This window comes from Equus asinus, chromosome 29, assembly GCF_041296235.1.
Source record: "Equus asinus isolate D_3611 breed Donkey chromosome 29, EquAss-T2T_v2, whole genome shotgun sequence".
Classification (NCBI taxonomy): domain Eukaryota; kingdom Metazoa; phylum Chordata; class Mammalia; order Perissodactyla; family Equidae; genus Equus; species Equus asinus.
The window spans coordinates 25,645,473-25,672,340 of NC_091818.1; the positions used below are offsets into that span (position 1 = coordinate 25,645,473).

At 40.6% G+C, this 26,868-nt stretch overlaps 1 protein-coding gene across 2 annotated transcripts in view; it reads left to right on the forward strand.

Moving 5' to 3' along the window:
- Positions 1-19,513, forward strand: part of C29H10orf67 (chromosome 29 C10orf67 homolog) — a 145,845-nt gene extending 126,332 nt beyond the window's left edge. For both annotated transcript variants that reach the window (XM_070500959.1, XM_044762301.2), the window contains one exon: positions 19,075-19,513. In XM_070500959.1, coding sequence (XP_070357060.1) covers positions 19,075-19,166 — 92 coding nt within the window. In that variant the 3' untranslated portion in view covers positions 19,167-19,513. The remainder of the gene's footprint in view (positions 1-19,074) is intronic.
- Positions 19,514-26,868: the final 7,355 nt, after the last annotated feature.

A 26,868-nucleotide genomic window follows, 5' to 3' on the forward strand; every position in this document is an offset into this window, starting at 1 on the left:
TGGGGAACGCATGACTTTTTTCAGCCATTTATAAAACTAAGACATAGATATGCTGAATAAAAGAATGTTAATATGGATTTCTGAATATTGATCACTGCCAATTGCAGATGAATTTAATCATACTTCCAAACTAGAAAATGTCTTGGTTGGAATTCTGCTTCTTTTTTATTAAACTGCCAACAGACCTGAAGCTCCTGTGAAATTTCTATTTTTCCACTTTACTAATCAGAAGAAAAGTATGACTCTCTCTAGCATACTTTATCTCCCATCGGTCTACAGGACATCACATTGGACTCTTTTGGAACCAGAAGTATCTCTGTCCATTAGTTTCTATACATCTTTTGGAAGCAGCTGGGCTTCTTTTTCTCTAATAAACAAATTGGATTAGTAAAATATGACATTATTAGTTTAAATTGTTATTATTGGTGGTAACCAAAAGGTGTCAATAATTTCTGTTTTTCATGTCCCGGAATGTTTAAAAGTAGACTTTTATAATCTTTATTCACACACAGAGAAGTGTGTGATATGAATTTAAATCCCGGACCCTAACTTTTAAATCTTCTCCTTTTTTTTCCTCATTATTTTTGTTTTATTGTGGTCATAATAGCTTATAACATAGCGAGATTTCAGTTGTACGTTATTGTTTGTCATACACCATATAAGTGTGTGCCTTCACCCCTTGTGCCCACCCTCCACCCTCATTCCCCCAGTAATCACTAATTTATTCTCTTTTTCCATAAGTTTGTTTGTATTCTGCATATAAGTGAAATCTTATGGTGTTTGTCTTTCTCTGTTTGGCTTATTTCTCTCAACATAATACCCTCAAGGTTCATCCATGTTATTGAGAATGGGATAATTTTATCATTTTTTTATAGCTGAGTAGTATTCCATTGTATATGTGTGTGTGTGTGTATATATATATATATATATACACACACCACATCTTCTTTATCCAATCATCTGTCAATGGGCACTTGGGTTTCTTCCATGTCCTGGCTATTGTGAATAATGTTGCAATGAATGTAAGGGTGCATAAGTCTGTTTGAGTTGTCGATTTCCAGTTCTTTGGGTAAATACCCAGTGGTGGGATGGCTGGGTCATATGATATTTCTATTTTTAATTTTTTGAGAAATCTCCATACTCTTCTCCACAGTGGCTGCACCAGTTTGCATTTCCACCAGCAGTGGATGAAGGTTCCCTTTTTCCACAACCTCTCCGACATTTGTTGTTTCCTTTTTGAAAACTAGATTAAGCTTCAGCAGAGAGGAACCTATCTCTGGGCCTGTGTGTGATGGACAGGCTTTTTCTGTAGTGCTTATATGTATAGGTAGTATCTGTTCCAGAGGTGCCTGTCCTGGGTACAAAGGAATCCTTCAGCAATCGCAATGCTGGCTGCCTCCTGGGCCGGCACTTCAATTACAGTAACGCCCAGAGTGGTTCTATAGCATGAAGCTGATAGCTTACAGAGCGGCAACCTTTTAAAGGTATTAGCATTTAATCATTAAATGATTAGATCTCTTGAGTTGTTGGAAATTCCAACCCGTACAGTAAGCTATTTCTAAAACATCATAATGTATTAGGAGAAGATAGAGTCTCATGATTTAGCTTAAAAATATAGATTGTTGAATTTGGAAAGTGTGGTTGGCCTGACATTTTAATTAGAGTTTAGTTAACAGCAGCATTCTATTCCCCCAAAAATCCACTTGAGGATTTTGCATCCAAAATCCATTTTCTCCAGCCAAGCAAACCACTTTTCAAAGGTCCATTTGAAGTAACACAAATAAACTTTGATGGCCAGCTGGAATATAAGGGAGTCGCAACCAAAATAAATGTTACTCCCTTTCCTCAGTGCTGAAAATGCAAAAGGTAGAGTTATTTCCACTCTGTCTGCTGAAAATCATCCTAAAATTCATTAGCCCACTTTTTTTGCCTAATAAAATTTTGCCTAATAAAGTTGAATGTAAACGCTTTTTTATGATCCATAATTTTACAGTATGCCACAAAGCTCATCATTCTGAATATTAACATGCATTGCAGGGGGCGTGTAGGGGGCAATGTTCACACCAAATGCCTCTGGACATATTCCCGAAATTTCCTTCTACTAACTCTCTCATACAACTTTGACACGTCATGTTCTTCCCCGTGAAGATACTAAGGGGAAAGAATCCAGTTAACGTTTTTGGTTAACTGGGTGGTAGTTAATCCAAAATTTACTAGAAATAAATTTTTAATTTTTAGCAAATCAAAACAAACAAATGAATGCCAGGAAGAAAGTTGAATTACAAATTTACTAATTAGGAGAGGAAATGAATCTTCTCATTAGAAAGCACAGGCTATGGCTACTGGATGGTAGTCACACTAGACACTCAAAAGGCCAAGTTGTCTTCATGACACAAGCCACTCCAAGCTTCCCAGATGCTTCAGAAGGTTGAGTATTCCCTTTGGGCCCCTCGGAAATAGTTTAATGCATTATTAATACTTTAAGCACTAATTAAATACATTATTAAAGTGGCATTTAGCTACATAGTTAGTATGTACCTGATTTATAGACAAATCTTTAGTACTTTCTATAACATGGGGAGTTACTGTGACCTATCTGGTAGCAGACCCCAAGTCAAACTCTGTAAAGTCACTGTTATATTGAGTTCCGTGTTTCAGAATATTAACATTTTAAGCACCCACTGAATGTTTCTCCTCCCTGTTAATGGCATCGTCAATGTCGCATCAAAGATCGAGGTTCTTAGGTCATACTTTCACACCCCAAGATACTTTTAAAAATTATGGATAGCTAACATTTAGTGGGTACAGGTGCCTTTTTAAATGTCTGTCATGTCTTAGCTCTAATCTTCACAAAACCCCATGAGGTCTGCATCCTTGCTTTCCCCCAGTCTACAGGGGAGACATTTGGGTACAGAGGTTTACTAAGCTGCCAGGGTTACACTACAAGTGACTGGAGTGGCAGGATTCAAACTCAGTGTGGCCCCAGAGCCCAGGCTTGTCACCACTCGAGTTACCCCAAGACTCATGCATGACAACGTGTTGTCCCATTCTCAACAACACACAATGGGAAAGCATGTGATGTAACAGAAAGATTTTGCAGGCCGACAGACTTTGGTTCCCATCTCGGTTCCGGCCGCTTACTCACTGGGTGACTTCATCTCAATTCCCTCTGCTGTGTAAAACGGGGATGGTGACCCCACTTCGTAGCTTTGTGATGAGGAGTGGATGAGATAACCCATGCTGTGTGCCTAGTTAACCCCTCTCCCTACCTTTCCTCCTGAGCTGTTGATAATATTTTATTATAAAGTCTGCAAACCTGCATTTTAGCCCACTGCATGACTGCCACAATGTCCTCAGCAGTAGGCTAGTGATTTAAAAGAACTAGTCTCTCCTTTAGTTCTTTAGTAATTAATTTTCTTCCAGGCATAAGTATAAGAATAAAATCTATCATTATTATCAAAATATACAGCATATATTCTGAAAAGAGTGAAATAAAACATAAAATATAATTTAAAATAATGTGATGTCGAGTGAGGTATCTTTTCTAAGCAGATTGAAAATGACTTTTTTTTTATGTTGCAAGTTTTAACCCAAAAAATTCTAAAAAGAACAACAGAGAGTCACTTAGGCAACACAGGAAAAGAGATAAATACGTAAAAAGAGATAAATAATTGTTCCCTTGTTAATATAAGGGAATAAAAAATGAGGTTCAATACTGTCTGCAAAATTTCAAAGCAGTTTCTTACGCAGTGGTAATTATCCCAAGAGAGCCCCGGTAACATTATTAATTTGTTTGCTGCTTAACTGTGATAAAATTTGGGATCTGAGCTGCCCATTGTGTAGTGTGCATGGCCACAGACTTTATGTACTCAAGAAGACCTTTCTCACAGTCCAGTAATTAGGTGCTATTGACATTGTAATCTTTGGAAATGTTCTTAATGAGCCCCGAAGACACAAATCTCATAGATAAAATCTCAAAGTAACAGAGGCTCTTTAAGTGGCTTGTCGGTAAGAGAAAGCTCAAACATAAATATCTGAAACACGGGAGAAAGCCAAATTTAAACCTAGATTACATTGTGTTGTTAATTCTCTGAGACTTTTAAGAAAGAAACATTGAAGAGGTGATTTTAAAGGCTAGGAGAATTCTCCATCGCAATATATTTGAAATAATTTAAAAACCTTTCTTTTTACCCTTGGAAAATTTTGATCTGAAAGGTGTTTTTTCACTAAGTGTATTTTCCATCAACTTGTAAAAATAAATATTACTTCAAAGTGGAGTTCAGTTGCCCCTGTTTTTGTTTTAAACACAAAAATAATTTTAAAACACACAAGAAATTGGAGCTTAGAAAAAAGAGAAAAAGAAATTTTAGGCATTAGTATTGTTTTATATATTGTTTCCAGACTTCAACTATAATTAATATAATTTACTAAAGTTTTCAAATTCTTATTCAAATGCATGTTTTACAATATTATTGCATATACTACACATATATAAACAACATATAACATTGTTTAGCATGTAATTGATGGCTATAAAAAAGGATAGAAGAAGGAATTAATGAATGATGAATTAAGTACAAGGACTAGCCTGATTTACTATATATAATGTATTAAGGTGTCTGTAAATGTTTGTGATGTCACCACCACCAACTTTTGTACTAATTCCCTTATTGTTATCAATTACCTATTATTCAAATGCTATATTTCTAAGTTGTATATGTCATCCTTGTCTTTGAGATTTGAACTGATTCTCAACTACCTTTTCTTAGGAATTTTCCTTGCTCTTTACACCTATATTCTAGAGATTGTTTTCTACTCGAAGCATGGGATTTAGAATTATTAGATAATAAATTAAAGCCTGGAGGATCAGCAGCCTGTCCCTTAATATACCTTTCCAAATATAGAGAATTCTCAATGGCATAGAAAAGAGTCAAGATGACCAATTGGATCAGAATACTAATCACAAAAATCAGAAGTTCTCTATCTAGTTGAAGCTCTGTCTATAGGTCAGAGATGGGGTTGAAAAATGTGAAAACGAAAACAAAAGGTAATCCATGCTTTGAAAATATGGTGTTAATTTTTGAAATAAGTAAGCAAGCAAATTACTTTGAATTTGTAAGATCGTAAAACTTTAATAGAAAAAAAGACTAATACCTACTAAAAATATACCTTATTAACTTGAGGGATGTCTTGTATTAATTCAGGTTAGTAACGCTTTTAAGTATATGTAGACAATGCTTCATTTAACGAATGCCACTAAGCACATTCCTAATTATGCCCAAAACTGGTACTTAGAGCTCCCCAAAGCATGAAGCCTGAGACAAGGATGCTTTCTGCTGTGTATTCCGTTGTTGGACCATGAGTTGGATTCCAGCAGCCTCCCTGGATCCTGTGGCCACTGATTTCATCCCAAACCTCAGATTTCATCCCAACCTGCCCGGTTGCTGCCCAATTACTCAAGAGGCATTATAAACCATATAAGCCTTATGGTGGTAACAAAATATTAAGAAAGGATTTAATTAGTGTAGAGACAAGTGGACATTAATTTTTTAATTTAAGATTGTCTCTGTTACAGAAATGGCAAAATGTTACAAGATACTGTGCATGGATTCATGCAAATTCATGGACATATCAAGTGCACCCTTAACTGAGCTAGAAATTACATCTTTGCACGTGAAAGATGCCATATGAATATGCCATCCAACTGGAGGGACCCCAAGTCTGGGATTTGAAGGACTAAACTGAGATCAGAAAAGCAGATATTTAGAAATGCCAGTGTATAGAAATGTCACCGGACTCCATTCCTCAGCCTGTCACATTCCTAGCCAATTCAACTTCTTTAATGTAGACTCCTCATCTTAACGTCGACAATCGTGTGGAAAAAAGTAGGTCAGAGGAAGAAGTATGTTGCCTATTGTTAACTCTACACAATGTAAGCTAGAGGCAGCAAAAGGTCGTAAAATAATTTCATTATTGTGTCTTCATAGCTGTAAGAATGCAATTGAGGAAGGGCTTAATTTCCTCACGGATGTATTTGATATAGAAACTATTTTTATTATGAAATATTTCAAATATTCAGAAAATATGTTGAATACCACCTGGCTCTGTTAGATTTTGCCACTCTTGATTCGTAAAAGAAATAAAACAGTGAAGATAGAGTTGAAGCCCCCTGGTAACCACGTTCCTCCCTCTGTCTCCAGAGGTAACTACTCCTCTGATTTTAGCATTTGTCAATCTTGTATATTTTATAATATTTCTATACATACGTACATACACACGCAACATATATAACATCTTTTGGCATGTTTTCAAACATTATATAAATGATAGTGGAATGTATGTATTCTTTCCCCCCTCAACACATGCTATGTTTTTGAAATTTAATTATAGTATTTTTCTGTATGGAGCTTGAGTTCATTTATTTTACCTGTTATACAGTATATTCCATTGTATGACAAACTACAATATATTCATTCTCCTGTTGATAGGAATTTAGAGATTTTCAATTGGTTGCAGTCAGAAACACAGCTGCTATTAACATTCCTGTACATTTCTCATAGTCATATGTGCAAGAGTTTCACTAGAGAAAATACCTGAGTTGAAGAGTATATACATCTTTAACTCTACTAGACACTGTTAAATTGTACTACTAAATTGTTACACCAATTTGCACTCATACCAGTGGTTTATGAGTTTGTATTGCTCCATATTCTTACTAACACTTGAGGTTGCCACACTTTTTAATTTTTGCTGATCTGACGGGCATGAAATTATATCTCATTTTTTTATTTGAAATTTCCCCGATAACTAGTGAGAATAATTTTTTGTATGTTTACTGATCATTTTGGTTTCCTCTTCTGTGAAGTACTTGTTACTAGCAATTGACCATTTTTATATTATTTGTTTATTCTTCTTTTCCTTATTGATTTGTAGGAGGTTTTTATAAATCCTGAATATTAATCATTTGTCAGTTTTATGCTTTACAAATACCTTCTCAATGTCTGTGGTGTGTCTTTTAACTTCGCTTTTGATGTCTTTTGGGAAATAAAGTTTTTTTTTATGTAGTTCTATTTTTCAATCTTTTGGTTTATGAATTACTCTTTTATCTTTTTTAGATAAATTTTCCTACTCTGAGTTCATAAAAATAATCCTACGTTGTCTTCCACAAATATTTCCAATTTGGTTTTCTCACTGTGGTGTTTTAAGGCATCAGAACTTATTTTTGCGATGATATGATTTTGGAATCCACCTTTTTTGTTCCAATAGAATAGCAGATTATCCTGCCACCATGTGTCTCCCCACCCTCTTCTGATTTGTAATGCTGCCTCTGACATCTGCCATGTATCCACGCAAGTATAAACTCTTTCTAGGCTCTCCTTTCTGTATAATTGACCTATTCGTCTTTTCTGCTTTGATACCAAAGAGTTTTAATAACTCTGGTTTTAAAGTAAAACTTGATATCTAACACAGCAATCTCCATCTTGTTCTTCAAAATTGTCTTCGCCCCTCTTGGTTCTTTACTTTTTCATAGGAATTTTAGGTTTACCATTTCAAGATTCATGAAAAAGTTGTTGGTATTTTGATTTAAAGATTGACCTGAAAAAATGAACATTTTTATGACACTGAGTCATCCCAGCAACGAATATGATATAACTGTCTATCAATTTGGAGATTCTTTTATCTTCTTTACTAATGTTTCATAATGTCTTCATAATGGTCTTATACATCTTTTATTAGATTTATTCCTAGGTAACTTATCAGGACAAGTAAGTTATAGTTTTTGTTACTATCATAAATGGATTTTCTCTATGACGTATCCTAAATGTCTATTACTGTTGACTATTGAATTTTGCATTTTTGATCTTGTGTCCAACAAATTTGCTGAACTCTATGGCTTCTAATAGCTTGTCTGAAAAGTCTCTTGTCCTTTCTGTTTAGACAATCATGTCATCTATAATTTAAAGACTAGTCTCTTCCAATCTTTATGTACCTCTTATTTTTTCTTTTCTTATTGCACTGGCTAAGATTGTCAGAATCATGCTGAATAGAGCAGCTAGTGGCACCCTTGTCTTGTTTCTCTCTTGATAGGACAGTTTCTAAAGTGTCAGCACTAACTCTGATTTTCCTTGTAGGTTTGTCATGGCTGTTCTTTCTCCAGTCAACAGAGTTATCTTCTATTTGCAGGTGCTAAGAGTTTTTATAACAAATTGATTGATAATTTTTATCTCTACCTCTTGAGCTAATAATTGTGATATTTCTTCTTCAATCTATTAGTGCTGAAATACATCATAAATTTTCTCATGTTGAATCCTACTTACATTTCCAATTTTTTTGTGTACATAGATAACTTTAATTTCCAATATCTTATTTAGGATTTTTCTTCTGAGTTTCATCTATAAATTTTTCCCCTGAACTACCGTTACCTAATTTGGGTGTAAAGGTTATACTAGACTCATAGAAAGAATCACTAGCTCTATCTCTTCTTTGAGACTGCTAAAATTTGTATAAAACAGGTATTATCTGTTCTTTGATGATACAAAAAATGTATCTGTCAAACTGGCCTCGTGTCTTTTACAAAGGCAAGAGAGATTTTTGAGTACCACTTTAGTTTCTTTAATGGTTATTAGTTTTCTATTTTTTATTGAGTCAATTGCAGCAACATTTGTTTCTGGGATAACTAATCCACTTTATCTAGGTTTTCAAATACATGGAGAGAAATTTGTTCATCGTCTTCTTCTGTGAATTCTACATCCTCTATAATTATGTCCCCTTTTCTGTCTCCAATATTCTTTTATGTGTTTACATTATTTGTTCTTAATGCTGCTAACGTGTTGCATAATCTTTTCTAACACACTAATTTTTGGTTTGTTGATTTACTCTACTACTTTTTGTTTTCTGATTTGTGTGTTTTCTCTGTTATTTCCTTCTGTTTTTGGAGGATTTTTCTATTTTTGGTCTAGCTTACTCATTTTTTTCATTTTTACTGTATTTTAATAAATGTATTTATGACTCTAAAAAGTATTTTAGTTGTGTCCCATAAAGTAACATATAGGACTTCAATTGTTGCTTAGTTCTAAATATTTCATTACCACTATCATTGCCCCTTTAACATGTGAGATTTTTAAACATGTTTTGTTGAGATTGCTTTATTTTTAAGTAATGATTTCTAATTTAATTGTATTTAAGTCAGAGAATGTGGTCTGTAAGACATTGATCCTTGGAAATTTGTACAGACTTGCTCTTGAAGTACTTTGTAAATATTGCATATGAACTTGAAAATGATTTTTATTTTCTATTTTTTGAATGCAGAATTCTATATCTATTAGGTCATCTTGGTAGTTCAAATATTTTTTTATTCTAATCTATTTTGAACTTAATCTCATTTTTCTGAAAGAAGAATATGAATTTTTATTTTGAATTCTGAGTTCTGAAATATTTATTTCACTATGACTAAGAATTCCTCAGTTTCTCTTAGTAGCTCTGTCCATTTCTGTGTTTTTGGTTTTGTTGGTTTGTTTGATTTTAAGATGGGCACCGGAGCTAACAGCTGTTGCCATTCTTTTTCTTCATCTCCTTCCCCTCCTCCTCCTCCTCCTCCTCCTCCTTGTCCTCCCCAAAGCCTCCCAGTACATAGTTGTATATTTTCAGTTGTGAGTGCCTGTGGTTTTGTCATGTGGGACGCCGCCTCAGCATGGCCTGATGAGCGGTGCCATGTCTGCGCCCAGGCTCTGAAGCGGCAGCACCCTGGACCCGCCGAAGGGGAGTGCGCGAACTTTAACCACTCCGCCATGGGGCGGCTCCCTGTCCGTTTCTGTTTAACATATTGCAAGCCTATATTGAATGAACCCTAAGTTATTATTTTTTCTCGGTAGAACGTAGCTTGCAATGTTCTCTTCGTCCCTAGTAATTCTTTGATGCCTTAAATTTTATTGTGTCTAATGTAAATATCGCTATAATTGCTTTATTTTTATTAGTTTTTGCATTGTATCTCTTTCCCCATCCTTTTATTTTCAATCTTTTTACAATTCTTTATATTTGATTTTCTCTTTTAAGCAACTTAAAATTGGATCTTTTTCTTTTTAGTTCTCTCTGATAATATCTACTTTTTAACAGATGAATTTATTCTGTTTTCAAAAATTGCAATTATTGATAAATTTGGACGTATTTCTACCATCTTCTTTTTGTATTTCCTGATATTTTGCTTTACTTCCTATTGTCTTCTTTCATGTTTTCTTTTGGATTAATATTTTCTGTATTTCTTCATTTTCCCCTCTACTGGGAAAGGTAAAAGTTCTATTTCTTTTCTTTTAGTGTAGGTATATGTGTATGTTTTAGTATGTGTGTATGTTAAAAAGTATTATTACTTGGATAATTTATTCAGTGAGGGCTCTTAATGGTAAATTCTATTTGTTTTAATTTTTATTTTATTCTTGATGGTAGTTTAGCAAGATATGAAATTTTAGGCTGGTAGTTATTTTTTCCTCCAGATTTTGTTATTATACCTTTGCCTTTGAGCCTCTGCTCAGGGTTAATGTGAAGTCTCCTGTCAATGTGTTAATGATTTGTAGTCATTTTATGTTTTCCCTATGGTAACTTTTAAAGTTTTGTCTTCATTCTTAATAGTCTGTAGTTTTCCTACAATGTACTCAATGGTGTATTTATCTTTATCAGCATTCACAGCACAATTTAGATCCAATGATTCATATCTTTTTTTACTTCTAGAAATTTCGAGGTTGCTATCTTTTCAAGTATTGCTTGGACAACATTCTCTGCATTATTTTCTTCTGAAGCCTCTTAATCTCTTCTCTAATCTAAATTTTCTAATTTTTATGTTTATTTCTGTTGTGCATATGTATAGATTCCTCGATATTACATTTTTCAATTTTCTAATCCTCTCTTCAGCTGTGCCAAATTTATCCTATGTTTTAATGTTTCATTTCATGACTTTTTATTTTCAAGACTTTTCATTAGCCAACAGTTCTTATTTTATTCTGGCCTGTTTTGCATCATAATTTGTTTTTCTTTTTTTAATGGATACTATCAATTATTTCTTTGAACATACTAAACACACACATTTTAAAATCTTTGTCAGATTACCTCATCAATTCAAATTTACCTGTAGTGAATTCATGTTCTAACAGCTTATCTTACTGTTGTCTTTCCTAGTACTTCTATGTGTTTGTTTATTTTGGAACTTTGGTTATTAGGCTCAGGTTTTCTCTCTCTTAGTCATATTCTCTCTCTCTCTCTGTCTCTCTCTCTCTCTGTCTGTCTCTCTCTCTCTCCCTGAATACAGTATTTCCTGAGTACAGTTCTGTGACTGCTTCCATTTGTTTCTGTCTCACTCCCAGTGTACAATTCTTATAAGTTTGGGGGTGCCTGTTCTGCTTTGACATTAGGGTCTTGAAGCCCCTAAGCCATCATGTAGCTTGTTCAGTTCCCCTGTGTGAAGTAAGTTTTGCCCTTTTCTTTTGTGAGGAAGATTGGCCCTGAGCTAACAACTGTTGCCAATCTTCCTCTTTTTGCTTGAGGAACATTGTTGCTGAGCTAACATCTGTGCCAATCTTCCTTTATTTTATGTGGGATACCACCAAAGCATGGCTTAATGAGCAGCGCTAGGTCCACGCCCAGGATCAGAACCTGCAAACCCCAGGCCACCGAAGCAGATCGCATGAACTTAACCACTACACCACCAGGCTGGCCCAAGTTTTGCCCTTTGAGCCTCCCTAGGCCCATAGCTTTCTGTAGAGCCATAGCCCCAGGTTAGAAACTGGGTTTTCCTCCAATTTTGTTTCATTCAAGCATCTGGCTTCAAGGAGTGAATTTATTATTTCACCCAATGTAGAGCACATTTAGCATCTGTTACCCAAAAGGAGCTTTATTCCTGGCTATCAGTATGAGTTTCTGCAGCTGGAACCAAACAAACCTGTGGTTTCAGCCAGTATATTAGTTTCCTAGGGCTACCGTTAAGGAAGTACAGCAAACTGGGTGACTCAAACCACAGGAATTTATTATCTCACAGTTCTGGAGGCTAGATGTTTGAAATCAAGATGTCGGCAGCGTTGGTTCCTTCTGACGGCTGTGAGGGAGAACCTCCCGGCCTCTCTCCAAGCTTCAGATACCTCCAGTGTTCCTTTGCTTGTAGATGGTGATCTCCCTGGGTCTTCACATGGTCTTCCCTCTGTGTGTGTCTGTATCTCTGTCCACATTTCCCCTTTTTATGAGGACACAGACATATTGGATTGGGACCTCCCCTAATGACCTCATCTTACCTCAATCATCTGCAAAGACCCTATTTCCAAATCAGGTCACAGGGACTGGGAGTTAGGACTTTAACATCTTTTAAGGACACAACTCAGTTCACAACAGCCTGGTTCATTGCTTCACGTATCTTTACCAGAGAAATGTTGATCTTGTTTTTCCCAGTATGTCTTTTTGTTTTTTAATGTTTAAATTTTACTTATCACGCCCATATGGTGTGCTAAATTGGGAACTCACTACACCATTATACTTCCTCTTCCCCACACCAAAAAATCCTATGCGTTGGAACCAGTCTTCTTCATGTTTCTGGACCAAAGACCCTTCATTTGATTTCAGCCCTACCTCATGTATACAATCTATTCTAAGAACAATTTCCCTTTGTAAACAATGGACATAGTTATCATTATTTTATGCATCTAAAGCATGTATTAAATATCTATCAATATCTACCAGTTTTTTTAAAAAAAGAACATTTTAAAAGTCTCTGTTGCATCTTAGTAAAAGTCCTTTCCCCTGGTGTTCTGTCTGTGAAACAGGCAATAGGTACCTTGTCCAGAAAAGGATGTGTTATAAGTTGAGCTATGTCCTCTCTCCCCAAAAGATATGTTGAAACCCTAACCTCCAGTTCCCGCGAATGTGACCTTTTAGGGTCTTCGTGGATGTAACCACGTTAAGATTCTGTTATTAGGGTGGGTCCTGACCCAATATGACTGATGTCCTTATAACAAGAGGGAAATATGGATGCAGAGACACACAGGGAGGATGCCGTGTAATGACAGAGACAGAGATTGGAGTAATGCAGCTGCAAGCCAAGGACACCAAGGATCTATGGCCATCACCAAAAGTTACCAAGAGGCAAAGAAGGATTCTGCCCAGAGTCTGAGAGGGACGACAGTCCTGCAAATGCCTTCATTTTGGACTTCCAGCCTCCAGAACAGTAAAGGAATAAATGTGTTGTCTTAAGCCACCAGTTCATGTTACTCTGTCACAGCAGCCCTAGGAAGCTAACAGAGGATGACAATTTAATAACTTCCATGATGTCCACATTACCTGGACAGACAGCCACGGTCCCACATGAGCTCAGTGACCTTATGTTTCCAGTTTGCATTATGTCTTAGGGTAAGGAATTCTGCCATTTACTCCCCATGTAAAGGAGATGTTTCCCCTTGACTGGTTAGGAAGCTACTTCTTCCAAGCTCCAGAATATTGTCTAGCATTGAGGAATCAAATGTGATAAGGCTTGTGTATAAATGTGCCTGCCACTTCCACGGCAGTCAGTAAGTATGCAATAAATGTTTGATAAAACTGAATCTGAAGTTCACTCCACTCAGACTCAAAAAGCTATGAACTTACGTTACAACCTGACAACATCCCTATTTGTCTTCAGACTTGAGTCCAGCCATGTCCTAATGCCCACTTCCTCTACACATGTCCACGTCTCATTTTCTCACTCTTTCCTCCTCTTCCTCTTCAAGCAAGCATCTTCTGGTCCTCTTTACCTCTAAGGTTGGCCCTCCAGAGAGAACTCAGAACTGGCTCTCTCCCCTTCTCTAGCTCCAGGTGACTCCACTTGCCTTCTGGCTTCACATCTCACTGACACAGCTCTTCTCTGGGTCACCAGAATCGTTCATATGTGAAACACAGTTTCCAGTCCTCCTCTCACTTGATTGCCCCCCTGCATTTTGTTACTAATGAGCCTCCCTTAATTCTTGAAATGCTCTCCTCTTGACTTCCAAGACCCAACCTGTTCTAGCTCTCCTCTTACTTCTTAGAGCATCCTTCTCATTCCTCTCCTCTCAATGCTGCCCCCACTCTGAGTATTAAGCGTTGGAGTCATGAAGGATTTCACTCCTTGGCTCACTTTTACACATTTTGTTATTCCTTTGTTTGATCCTTCAATAGATGTCCATAGCTTTTAGGATCAAACCAAGATCTTCAGTTTAGCATACAAGATTATTCATAACCCTTGCCTCTCCCCTACATGAGCTCTCTAATCTAATCATAACAAATGACTTGCTGTTCCCTGCTATTTCATGCTACTCCATGCTTCTGTGCCTTTATACACGCCTTCATCTAGGTGGTAGATTTTCTGTCTGGTCTTACTGGGGCTCACTCATATACTACGGTTAGCTGGCCATCGATGGCCTCATGCTGGCTGTCTATTGGGCGGACAGGGGTAACAATACTTGTATTTCTCATCATTGAGCAGGCTAACCCAGTCTTGCTTTCACGGTGGTCTCAGGGTTCTCAAGAGCAGCAGAAGACAGCGAGTTCCAATGCTCAAGAACGGGTCAACTCTCTGCTGGCACCACAGTTGCTCCTGTTGCAAGTCTGATGACCAAGAGCAGAGTCAGGGTGGGAGGGACCTGCAAAGGCCGGGGACCCCAAGGGGCCACACTACTTAACGTTCTATGTTTCGCCTTCTCTTTGTTAACCCGTTCATTCATTCATTCCATGACTTTATGGACACCTCCTATAAGCAAAGCCCTGGGCTAGGCACCAAGGGTGCAGAGTCTTCCCAGTGCCTGCAATTTATGTTCAAAGACTGACGCTCGAAGACCAGCATATCAATAAAAGTAATACCAGGTTTATAGAGGTCCCATGGGGTAGGGTGGGCCTGAGACAGCCTCTCTGCATTCTTTACCATGTCTGCAGAAATTGCTAGCTTGTTACTCAGGATTATCTATTAATAGCCTTTTCCCCCATAAGGATAATAAAAAACCAAAATATAGAAACAAGACATAAAATATTTTCAGTGCGTATATTTTAAAAATTGTAATTGGAAAGTCACTATATTTCTTTGGTAGCTTATAAATTCAAACAAGAAATTGCATGAAAACAGCATTTCCACTAAATAGCCAAATGCCAAAGGTAGGTTAGAGGAGCAGTTAAATTTTAATCCTTAGGCTCCAAGTCATTGCTTGTTTATAGGAACAAATAGTTGCTTGTAACTTCAAGTTCATACTTGTGCAAATTATGCGGACTAAAAGTCCAAATGAAAATCCCTTTTAAAATAACTGTCTAAAGCTTCCATATTAAGTATATTTATTTTTTCCTAGGATTAGGACAGATTGCTTTGGGAGCCCAGTCTTTCATAAAGACGGGGGAGGGGAATAGAGTTGGGCCTTCATTTTCTCACAAAAGGCTCAATGTGAAGCCCATCTGTGAACATTGCATAATTTGTTATGTTCTACAAAGAGGTGGGTTTTTGTTACACACATACCAAAGCTATTTGGTACTGTTTCACCAATGATCTCTATTCAGGTCCAGAAAAGAAATTGGCCTCTGAAGAGTGAAAGGAAAGTAAATTTTTCTTTAAAAATTAGATACAGATTATCACTTCAAAATGCAGGAGGGAATTTTACAAGTGAGGGTGTACTGATTAGCTTTCCAATGGACATCCAGTCCTTTATGAAACGCATACTAGCTGTGGTCAACTGTGACCAATGTGGTTTATTACTCTCCAGAAGAGCTGAACTGAGATTACCCATCTAATTTAACTGAGAAATGTTGGGTGAACTTGAACTGTTTCATGGACATGAATGACCAGAGAATTTATTTGATAAGACATTAAAGGCTGAATGTGGTAACTGTCTCTTTGATAGTTTGATACAGTCATTTCTTTAGTTCATTAACATGTCTTTCATATTTTTTTGTGATTACTCTTCTGGTGATTACATGAATACCCTAAAAGAGAAAGGGAAAAAAAGGTTCTGTACAACATCATTACAAAAAATTAGAAACTGTATCTTTATTGGTAAATATTCATTACAGTTTTTATGGAGTTCAATCTTTAAAAAGTGACATCAGTTTTCAAGGAAAGGAAACTAACAGTAATTAAATTGTGGAAAAATTAATAAATTCACTGTTTTTTCATGTGATAGTTTCTAAATTATTTTTAAATATTGTCTTCCAATTTCATTAAGATCAAAAGATGTCATGAAGTTGACATGTTATTCACCAATCCCCTTTACATTTTGTTGTAAACTGGGCAGGGTGAGCTATCATTGGTGGCATCTCAATGAAATATAATGGTGACTTTATCAGTAGTATGACATACAAGGTGACAGCAGATGATAAAGTGCGTTCTCTTCATATGTCAGCTAACATTTAAGATCAAGTCTGCTGTATTCCCAATGGCTGATGCTAAGGTATAATTTGGATATATGCATAGTTTTTTACCGTATTTAAATTTTACACCTTTTAAATTATTCACACACACTCAGAGATAGAAACTCTAAGAGTAAATTACAAAATCACACTTCATGTTACTAGCAACTCTTTAAATGGAATTTTTCATTGAAACTTTGTCATTAAAAGAGAAAGGCCTTTGGGTTGTGCCCATACGAGCATAATAAATTGTATATGTTTGTGATACTGAATGACTCTGGCCCATATGCTGCACTGCAAAGCTACATGAATGAGGCATTTACCAAATCAGGCCCACCACATTAAACAGAAAAACAATCTTTATTCATGGTAACTTATCAGTTTCAATTAATCAACCTGAACAATGGAAATTCTGATGTGTTCAAGCAACTTGAAAGCAATAGGTCATCTCCAGGGCAGCCATGTTGTGCCTTTGTGCCTAAGGTTTCAAACAAAGCCACATCTCCAATAAATATACATATGTATACATACATACATGTGCATATATATACATACCAATGGATGGCTACAGCTATGCCACGTCACGCCGATAAAAATGCATGTTTATTGTTTATGATTTTTATCATAGCAACTGTTTTCCTTCAAGTATTACTTTTTGAGCTCTGCAAGTTTAAACAAAAGGAAAGAAATTTCCATTGGATGACCATCCTTTCAGTTTCTGTGCTGCTATGTGAATAGCATTGTGCAAACCATTCCAATGGTTTTGAAAAGGGGTAACCATTGGTTTGATTTGGTTACACGGTTTAGTAAAGCGCTCCCTCCCACTGCCTTAGGGTCTGTGAAAGGTCTGTGACCTGTTTAGAACTGCCAAGTGAAATGTCATGTCGCCCCTCCCAAATGGGAGTATCTGCATTCATTTGATCAGTATAAAAAATGATTGGGGATGGCGAGATCAGCGCTTTTGAATTGCAATTTATAGCAGTTTACAAAAATGCACATTGTTGGAAAAGAAAACATGGAAGTGTTTCTTTCTAAATTGCATTACCTGTGAAATGTCATTAGTCTTTTAAGGATATTTACATCCTTTTTTTATTATTTAGGAGACTTATTTCAACTAAGGAAAATCAGAATTTTATTGCATTACCATTTTTTTAACCTGTTATTTTGCTTTTAATACAGAATTTAAGGAAAACAATGTGTCTGAATTCTTACAATAAACATAATTTGTATCATTTCCATTAATTAGTTCTCTAAGATAGTCTTTGCTAATCAGTTGCATTAGTAGAAGATTTCCAATTATCTTTCTCAGATTATAGAGGAGATTCATTTGTTGGTAAATGCTTTGTCTGCTGATTTCTAACAGTGAGTCTGAAATCACAGGCATCCTTAATTCTGGTTCATTCCTTTAACATTTTACTACTGAAACTTCTTTGTCAGATGAATACTTTCGAAATTATGGTACCCATAGACTCGTTCACATGCATGCATAGTATCATAAAAGGAAATGTTATTTCTTTTGCATTAAATGTGTAAAAGAATACATGAACTTTATCCAAAAAGTTGACATAGGTTGCTCAAGTTCATAAAGGCTTAACGTGGCCACTTGAGTCTCTCGGGTGCAATGACCAATGCCCTTTATGCTGCATTGGGGAATCTTCAAAGCTCCATCTCTTCACCTTAGGCGGTGAGGAATTGGACATTATTTTGAAGAGTTCTTCATTTAGTAAGAAAAGTTACCTTGAGCAAAGGGCCTCAGAACCTCCCAGAGTCAGAGTTGGCTGAAAAAAGCAAGGCCTCACTTCAGAAAAGCTTTGCCCCAGATCGACTGGCTAGCACTCCACTTTGAACCTCCCAACCGCTGAAAGCCGAGGTTGTCACTTTGTTATCTTTGTTCCTGTCGAGCCTAGGAATGACAGCCTGGCTCTGTGTTCCCCTCTGCCACTGCCCAGGCTGTAAGTGTCCACATTGACACCTACCGGTGACCGCAGGCTGAAATTCTTTGTCGCCTTCTCCACGCTCCTGGCTTTCACAGGCATTAGCTCAGGGCCTTTGTTCCCCTTCAAAGCTGGAACATCACATCCCATGTTGTGGCTTTCCTGTCCCAGACCCCCAACGCTTTCCTCACAATTTACACACCAGGTAAACGTCCCTCCCTACAGAGCAGGGAGCCCAGCCTGGGGGGCGGAGGACACAACCTCCCCATCCCCCAACTTCACAACCCCTGCCAATTTGGTTTTCTTCCCTCTCGTGTACAATTTTCTATTTCATATGGGGGGAAGATTGAAAATGCAAATGGAAATGTAAATCTTAGTTAGATTCTTGGACCCAAACACAAGACAACCCGTCCATTTTTAATTCTTTTACCACGGCTCCTAATTCTAGGGAGGGAACTCTCAGTAGGTCATTTACTGACCCTGGTCACAGGCACCCAAGACCATTTCTACAGTCTGGGGCGGCAGGAGAACTCTCTCCGAGGAAAACGTGGCTGGCACACGCTATTTTGAAGGTCAAGGAGGGTCTGACCCCGTGATCTCCCCACCCCACCCCCACTTCTCCGCGTTACCGAAGAGGCCCCCCAGCTGGGGCCAGGCCTGGGAGGACCCGCTAAAAGTGAGGCAAACAGCTACGGGGGAGAAGTGGGGAGTGGTTCATGTACAGTCACCAAAACAAATTTCACATCTATTCATCTTTCCATATTTTTAGCGAGGTTGTCAGAAACCCTGGAAAAAGAGGCTTTAGTGAAGCCATCGATACCACAGAACACCCCGGTGAACGACATGGATGCTACTGAGTAACGGGGCAGACCCCTGGGCTGCGCAGAGTGGGACCACAGAAAGAGGGCCCTCGCCATCCTGGCTGTGGGGCCTGCCTCCCCGGCGAGGGATACCATCTCCAAGGCGTTTCTGAAACAACTGTTCCGTCTCTCCGGATGATGTACGCTAACGCGAGCGCAGCTCTTGAGAACGCGAAGCGCGCCCTCTGTGCGCACCTTTCTGGGCCCTGAAAGACACCTTGCTCGCTGCTGCTGGGGGAGTGGGGCGCACGGATCCTGAAGGGCCGCCAAATCCATGCCGGCGTTCCCCAGGCTCAGCAGTGTGCCCCGGTGCCTTATGGTGGGAAGGAACGGACTTCAATTAAAAAGTTTAAGGCACTAAATTCGTTTCACTCCCTCTCTAACCCATCTAGTCTCTCTATAACACGAAATCAAATGACTTGCCGCCTCCTTGTCCGCCACCTAATCCCGCTGAAGGGTAGCCGTAATGCCTCGAAAGGGATGTTAAATTTCCTCTAGGGCGGTCCACTCTTCTCTGACATCCGCACGGGGCTCCTAGCCGTATCTGAAAAGCCATGAACAATTCGTTAGTATGTGGGGAAACTCTAGAGTCTTGCTTCTCGGTAAGGATCAAGATCCAGATTCACGTACCTGTTCTTTCCGGAATGTCAGGTACCATTCACTGAAAGACTGGTTTGCTTTCTTCCGTGCGTAATGTTCAGCTTGATCCTTTCTGTTCCCCTAACTACAAGTTAGGCCCAGACTCTAGCCCAGTTTCAGGATCGTAGACTCTGGATTACAAATTTCTAAAGCTATTTATTAAATCTCAAGAAATATATTTGTGGTAGCTGTCACATAAAGCTGATATATTCTGGCGCAAAAGAAAGCTAGAGAGGCGATTTATTTGTGCGTAAAAGGCACTACATTTAATTGGAGCGAGACTTGTTACTTTCAACGCAAGTACATGGGGTGGCATAGCGCCGTGGAGCATTATTCGAGCTTCATCTCCTATGCACTATATGCCACCGTCTCCAAAGCGGTGTTGCCCTAGAAACTTGTTTTAAATCTGCTGCTATATATCAACACCTTGTTTTAGCAGTCCTTGGCTGAATTACAGTTACACAGTTTGGCGCTTCTTTCAAATTTCCTCCCATCAGTTTGGCTAAAGAAAGGAATTTTTCTCCTTTAGAAATGAATTGGCTTAATTAGTAAGTAGATTAATGGCAATTGCTGGTGAGTTGGTTTCCAGCAGAGTTTCACCAGAGAGGGTTAATCGGAGTCAGGTCTGGAACCTTTCCCAGAACTGGCTGCCAGCCATTTCCACCAACCAATCAACCCTACAAGGAACGGAGGAAATGAAACAGAATGTATATTCTGTGTCTTAGTATCCTGGGCGGAAATTCCTTGGAAGCATCCTCCTCGTTGGGTGCAATACAGACTGTTTCATTTTAGGATTTTCACAGAAACTTTGAAAGGTTTCACCTTCAAGATTTATCTGGGTACCAAAGTGGAATTTCAAATGGCACAGTGAGTGTCTCCACAGAACGCTGAGGGCGCACTGGAAGGGCCTGAGGCTCTAATCAATTTCAGGTTTACAGAGTTGCAAATCTCTCTCAAGTCCCGCCCTACATCAGTTATCCACCAGACGCCTTAAGAAAGTTTAGTTGTATGTTTTGCAGCCTTTTCACTTACTTTTTCCAGAGTGATAAAAACGCATTCATAGTTTAGGTTGCAGCTGCATTAGTCTTGCAAAAAAAAAAAAAAAATCCCTGCTGAGAAATGCATATAATAGGAAAAACAGATCGGCTGGACAGCAGTGTAATTAATGCCAGAAAGGGCTGAGGCTGGTTTCATAGTTTGTCTTTTGAGGATATCAAGACGAGACCTGGTGAAAAATGACGCACGCTTTAGCATTTCAGAAAGCTGGCAACTGGCAGCGCTTTTCCTTTTTTCTTTGACTTTCTGCCTCGGAACAAAGAGGTCGGCAGAACTAGCTAGGTTGTAATGAGTTCTATGTCCCTAGCACATTAAGTGCATCATGGAAACATATTGTATCGAAATAGTTTGGAGGAGAATACCGGGGATGAAAGAGAATGGGTGCTTTGATCAGCTCCCTGGGGTCCTGAGCGCGCACAGACTGACTTGCAAGGAGTTATTCAGCTCCAGCTAGACACACTTCCAACACCATTCAAAGAAATTTGCATATCTGTAATTTATCACACTGGTCCAGAACATTTTTGCAAGGTAAATAAAAGTTGGCTGAATAAAAAAAAAATCAATCATCGCAGATATAGAGGAAACTGTGCAGCCAGTCCTTCCATTAAAAACATAAATAAATATGCCCATAAAACACGATGATTTAGAGGCTGACTTTATTTTAAAATGTCCTTAGAGAGACAGGTTATGCGCTGACAAAGACAAGAGTGGCCACAATTTCTTTGCACTTCTGCTTTAGAGGAGTGTATTTGCAGCTTCCCACTGGAATAAAGGCAGAAAGTTCAATGAGATGCGTGTGGCTATAACCAGCTCGCGACATGCAGAGAAAAATTAGTACACACTTTGAGAAGATGTGAAAGATGGCTTAATCTCCTTGGCGTCTGCGAGGGCTAATGTTAAATCTCACTTCTCCTCCTGTTGATTTCATTGCCAAGCCCTGGTTGCTGAATTTAGAAGCTCAAGAGGATGAAATGTCCCGACAGCCGGTCAATAGGAAAACTTGCTTTGGAATGCCCCATGAGAACAAGTGAAAACTTAACAGGCAGGCATTGTTCTGAGTTTTTAAACAACTCAGTTAAACAGCAAACAAGAATCTTCAACTTGACCTTGGAAAAGGCTGTGTGCCTGGAGATAATCTATCAAACAACTCTGGATGACAATGATATATTTCAAAGTATTGTCAGATGAAAAGATTGATAAATTTGCTGCCGCAAAGAGAGAGCTCTGGAAAAAGGCAACAGGGAATTTAGCACGTTGCTTCTGCCGCCTCATCCCCACCCCTCCACCTCGGCCTCGGGGCCAACCCAGTGGAAGAGGGCCAGTAAATCAGCACTGTAATATTTCTTAAGGGGCACAGAAAAGCTGTGAACAGTGCTTCTCATATTAAACGCAATATTTCTTTGCTTTCGTGGGGAACAAAAGTCATAGCAAGACGTCTTTATGGCTAATTCAGTCAAAGGCACATCTCAGTTCCCCCCGCAGAAAGGTCAGTGTCGTTGTGTTTGGTCCACTGAGGGGGTGTTTTCACACTGAAAACTGAGCCAGCTGTCCCTGTCATACCCTCGCCATTGGGGAGCACGCACTAGCCATGGTTATTAGGCGCATTCTACACCTGCAAAATATACCGATTTCCAAGACTTTTCAAGACCCCCCCCTCAGTTCTCATGCCCCCTCCTTTTTCGTCTACTAAACTTTGACAACACAATTCAGGCCCTGGATGAAAGCCGTGCAAGCAACAGGAAGGCCGGGGAGGGGGCAGCTCAGCTAGCTCTCATGGTGTCTATTGAGCAGCCATCAAAGAAATGAGGCATCAAGTATGTTTTCAAAAGTATGGAAAAACTTCCAAATAATTGCTTAGAGGAATCACACACTTGCTATTGGCACGAATGCTAATTGTTGAACCTTACTACTTAATTTTATGCACCAGTGTTAGGTGTGGGGCTGCAGGCCGGCGTCCTTCATTTAGAAGTGGCTCTTTTTACAAATTGTATTTGTATTTAGCATGTCACGGATGGACGTTGGAAGATAATTTTTTTCTGAGTTGCTCCAATGCGAGCCCACCTCTCTTTTTGAAAACGCGCTGTTGTTATGTATTTCACAAGGCTTGCCCAACTAGATTTCGTAATAAAACTCCTTGTAGAAACATCCGCTAGCTAGCCTTAGCACCAGAATCCAATTCCAAAGGCTTGCACACTAGAGGTGAGCTGTCTGGGAGACGCTCAGTTGCCCAAACAAGAAAGGAGCAAAAGGGGATCCTCTGCAATCGCTGAAAAGAAATCGTAAAACTAGAAATAATTAAGAAAAATTCACTTTAAGAGTGAGAATACCCCCAACTGCCACTTCCCCTGAGACGGGAGTGCGAAAGCAGCTAGCTTTCTCTAGGAGCGCTGGAAGGTGGGGGTGGGGAACTAGAGATTCTTATCTGGCTGCAGGGTGGGGGAAGGAGGGACGAGGAAGAGAAAAGAGAGGATTTAATTAACCCTTGGTGTGTCTCTAATCCCGATCTTTGTCTAATCCTTCCGCCCAAATTGCAAAGAGCTACGTGAGAAGTCCCCAGAGTGGGCAAAGCGCAAGAGTGCCCAGGACCCCTTGGGTGCCCCGGACACAGGCAAGGGTGAAGCACGCTGCGCGCCACAAGAGATGGGGAGGGGGTGACTCTCACTATCAGGGAACCCTAAATTCTCTCCTGGCGTCTGGGGGCCTCCACACACACCGCCACCATCCAGCAAAGCGCCGGCGCCTCTCCAAAACAATGTCAGCGCAACAGGCTGTTTGGAACAGGTGCCGACCCCCCAGAAAAGGGGCTGATGCGAAGCTGCGGGGATCAGCCAAGGGCCAAGAACCCCCGAGAAGCAAGGGTAGATCCCCAGGGACCCGAAAGTAGAAGCGAGCCAGAAACCTGCGCCCCCGCTACTGCCACTGGTAGCGCTGGCACCTCGGCCCAGAGGCAAAACCAGCTCGCCACAGCCTGCGCCCCGGGCCACGGGGCCCTCTGCAGGCGGCCGCCCGAGGGCTTCCCGCGCGGCCTGGGGGCGTAGCGGCCCCGGGCCTCCCCAAAGGAAGCCTTGCGTCTCATCTCCTGCCCTCCTTCAGGCCGTTCGCGCCTCTCTCTGCTCGCCGCTTCCTGGAGCGCCTCTTGGAGACTTCCATGCGCAAAGATAGCAGAACTGCGGAGAGCCGGGCGCCGGGCAGCCACTTCCAGCCTCGAGGGCAGACAGACAACACCCGAACCCCGACTGCCCTGGGAGCAGGGGCTAGACGGGCCTCCGGGGATACTTCTCCGACTCCACCCCGGCTCGCCCACACTCTGGGAACGCGGAGCAGCGGGCGGGGCGCACGCGCGCCTCCGGCCAGGGTCCCTCCCCAGCCCGCCGAGTTTGGGGAAAGTTTGGCGAGAATTGCCTTGGCAGAGGCGGACGTCCCAAAGGCCAAGCTGCCCTGGGGATGGGGCCAGGAGCCCCCCCAGCGTCCCGGGAGCCGGCTCGGCGGGGGCCCGAGGGCTGAAAAGCGGCAGAAGGTGGGGAGAAGGAAGCCTTTTGTGTGTGGCACAGGAGAGTCACTTGCGCACGAACGCCGCAGCGCGCTCCGCCGCCGCCGCAGCCTCCTCCGCTGCACCTCCGCTTCCGAGGCGCTTCATTACAGCCGAGCCTTTCCCCCGCCTCCACCCCGGCCCAGGCCTTTGTTCGGCTTGAAAGTAATGCTGTGAATTAAAAGAAATGACAATATTTTCTATCTGCTTGAAAGTCCAAGAGAAGAGCCCTTGAGCTTGGCAAAAATCAGGCAAATCATTCATCATGCCACCCCGCACCTGTGGTCTTGGCATTGAAAACCCTCCAGACCTATTCCTATTAAACTTAATTATTCCCCCAAAGCACACAATGGTTGAAATGGAGCAGGTTGGAGTCTGTTTATTGGTGGTAAATGTTTTTCTGAAGATCTTCTGAATCTCATTGTTAGCTCGTTGTTTGAGGCTGCCCTCTTTCTTTCAGAGGAGAGTAGCCTTGGACTTTTCAATTTTCAATCGTAACATCTGCTTAATCGTACGGATCAAAATATGGAGACACAAAACATATGTAATGGTTGATTTGTTAAATCCTGGTAATGAGTTATTAACAAGGGAAAACAATAGGCCAGGATGGTGAGAGCCTGATGGTAACAGAGTCACTTTATGTAACGGCCTGACGTTTCCTTGTTGATAAATGGAACTAAGGTCTGAGCGCCAGGTGATAGCAAGAAAATCAATGTCTTTAGGGGCCAGCACGGAGATTTTTTTCTATGTGAAAAATTAGGAGACATAAAATTTAATTGGCTGATCAGGAGCGGGGGGGAACAGTGGTCTTAAGTTTAATTGCCAGTAGGCTTAGCCAGGGAGACAAAACAAGATTTGGGCCTGTTTGTGTGCAGCACCCCGGCTTCAAGTCCAAGTGTATCATTGAAAATGTGTTTTATTATAACACATGTCATGCTTTACAGTTCCCATATTGTGTAAAGACAATAGTTAATGGTACATTAAAGACAGGCAAACCATGCCAACACGTCTTGGAGACATTGTAAGGGCCTCTCTCTTTGCTTGTTTTAGGCAGCTGCAGCCCAAGACCCAGAAGCACAAAAAGAACAAGTTTGAAATACCAGGTGCATCCTAGAGAACCACGACAGGGATTGATATGTTATAGCCCAGGACATGAACCTAGCAATAAAGATATCATTTCGATTGTCTGCAGCTTCCACGGCCTGTAAAGCCGGGAGCAGCCTGCTTTCTGGCAGCCCGTCTCCCTCCCTGGGTTTCCCCATCTCCCTGGGCCAACTCCGAACACCTGTTGGCCAGACCTCACATCCCGTCGTGGGAATCGCTTCCTCCCAGTGGTTCCAGATCTCAAAAACGCAATTGGTGGTGGAATTATTTAGGACCATTCCCACAGGCTGCAGAAGGCTTTGGAAAGGCAGTGGGAGGGGAGGGTGAGGGAGAGAGGGAGGGCGAGGGCTCTTCCCAGAGAGGTTCACCAGGGAGCGCTCAACTGGTGTTTGTTCAACCTCGCAGCTGGTACTCGGTGCCACCGCAAAGGCCCATTAATGGAAATGGGATGAGTTTATGGATTTAAGAGGCTTCACACCCTCTCCACCGAGGGGCGTTAATCCTGGTCCTGGCAGATGAGCAGTCCTGGGAATCACCCGCAGCCGATTTCACAGGAGTTCCAACAAGGCTCTTTATGCGCTCTGCTCCCAGCCTGGGGTGGCAGACTCACTCTCTTTCCCACCTACTGTTTCTGCCTTATGGGACCTACAGGCTCCAGATTTCAACTTTTTATGAGAACTTTTAATTAATCCATAGTGTCTCCTCCATGGGAAGCAAGAGGCTCCACAAAGGGGCTTCAACCCACAGGCCACCCAGCTCAGGATGGGGAGGTGGCTCCCCTCTCCTCTTCTTGCCTTTCCTCCTTCAGCTCCCCCCACCCCCACACGAACCACCCCCACCCTACTTCACCTCCAAACTGAGAACTCCCCGACGAAAAGCAAAGAGAAGAGGTGTGGTGTCTCAGGTTCCAGTCTCTGAAAATAGAAAGCCATCTTTTTGTGACATGTAATATCTTTTAAGGCAACCATGAGAGGACCCTGACCCTACTGCCCACTGGAAAGGCAGGAAAGAGAGGGATGGGGAAAAGGGGCTTTTACTGAGTAGAGTCATTGGTGCCCTGACACCAAGGCCAAATGGCAGAGCCAGATGGGAAGGAGACCCGCAGGATGGGCTGCAATTGACTATTTGTATTTGGCAGGAGGGAGAGTGGTGTGTGGGGAGGGAAGGGACCCCACCCAAACTCTCTCCTCAGAAGACTTTGTCAAACCCTCTGTAGTACTCCCTCCCTCTACGACCACAACAGAGGAGTCTTGACCACTGGGAAATGATTTAGCCAGCTTGACAGTAGAGATGGCAAAGTGCACCCTGTTCTGGGTTTGCAGCTTCTTTATTATGCTAAATGGACAAGGGCAGCCAGAGAGGACTTGAAACTCTT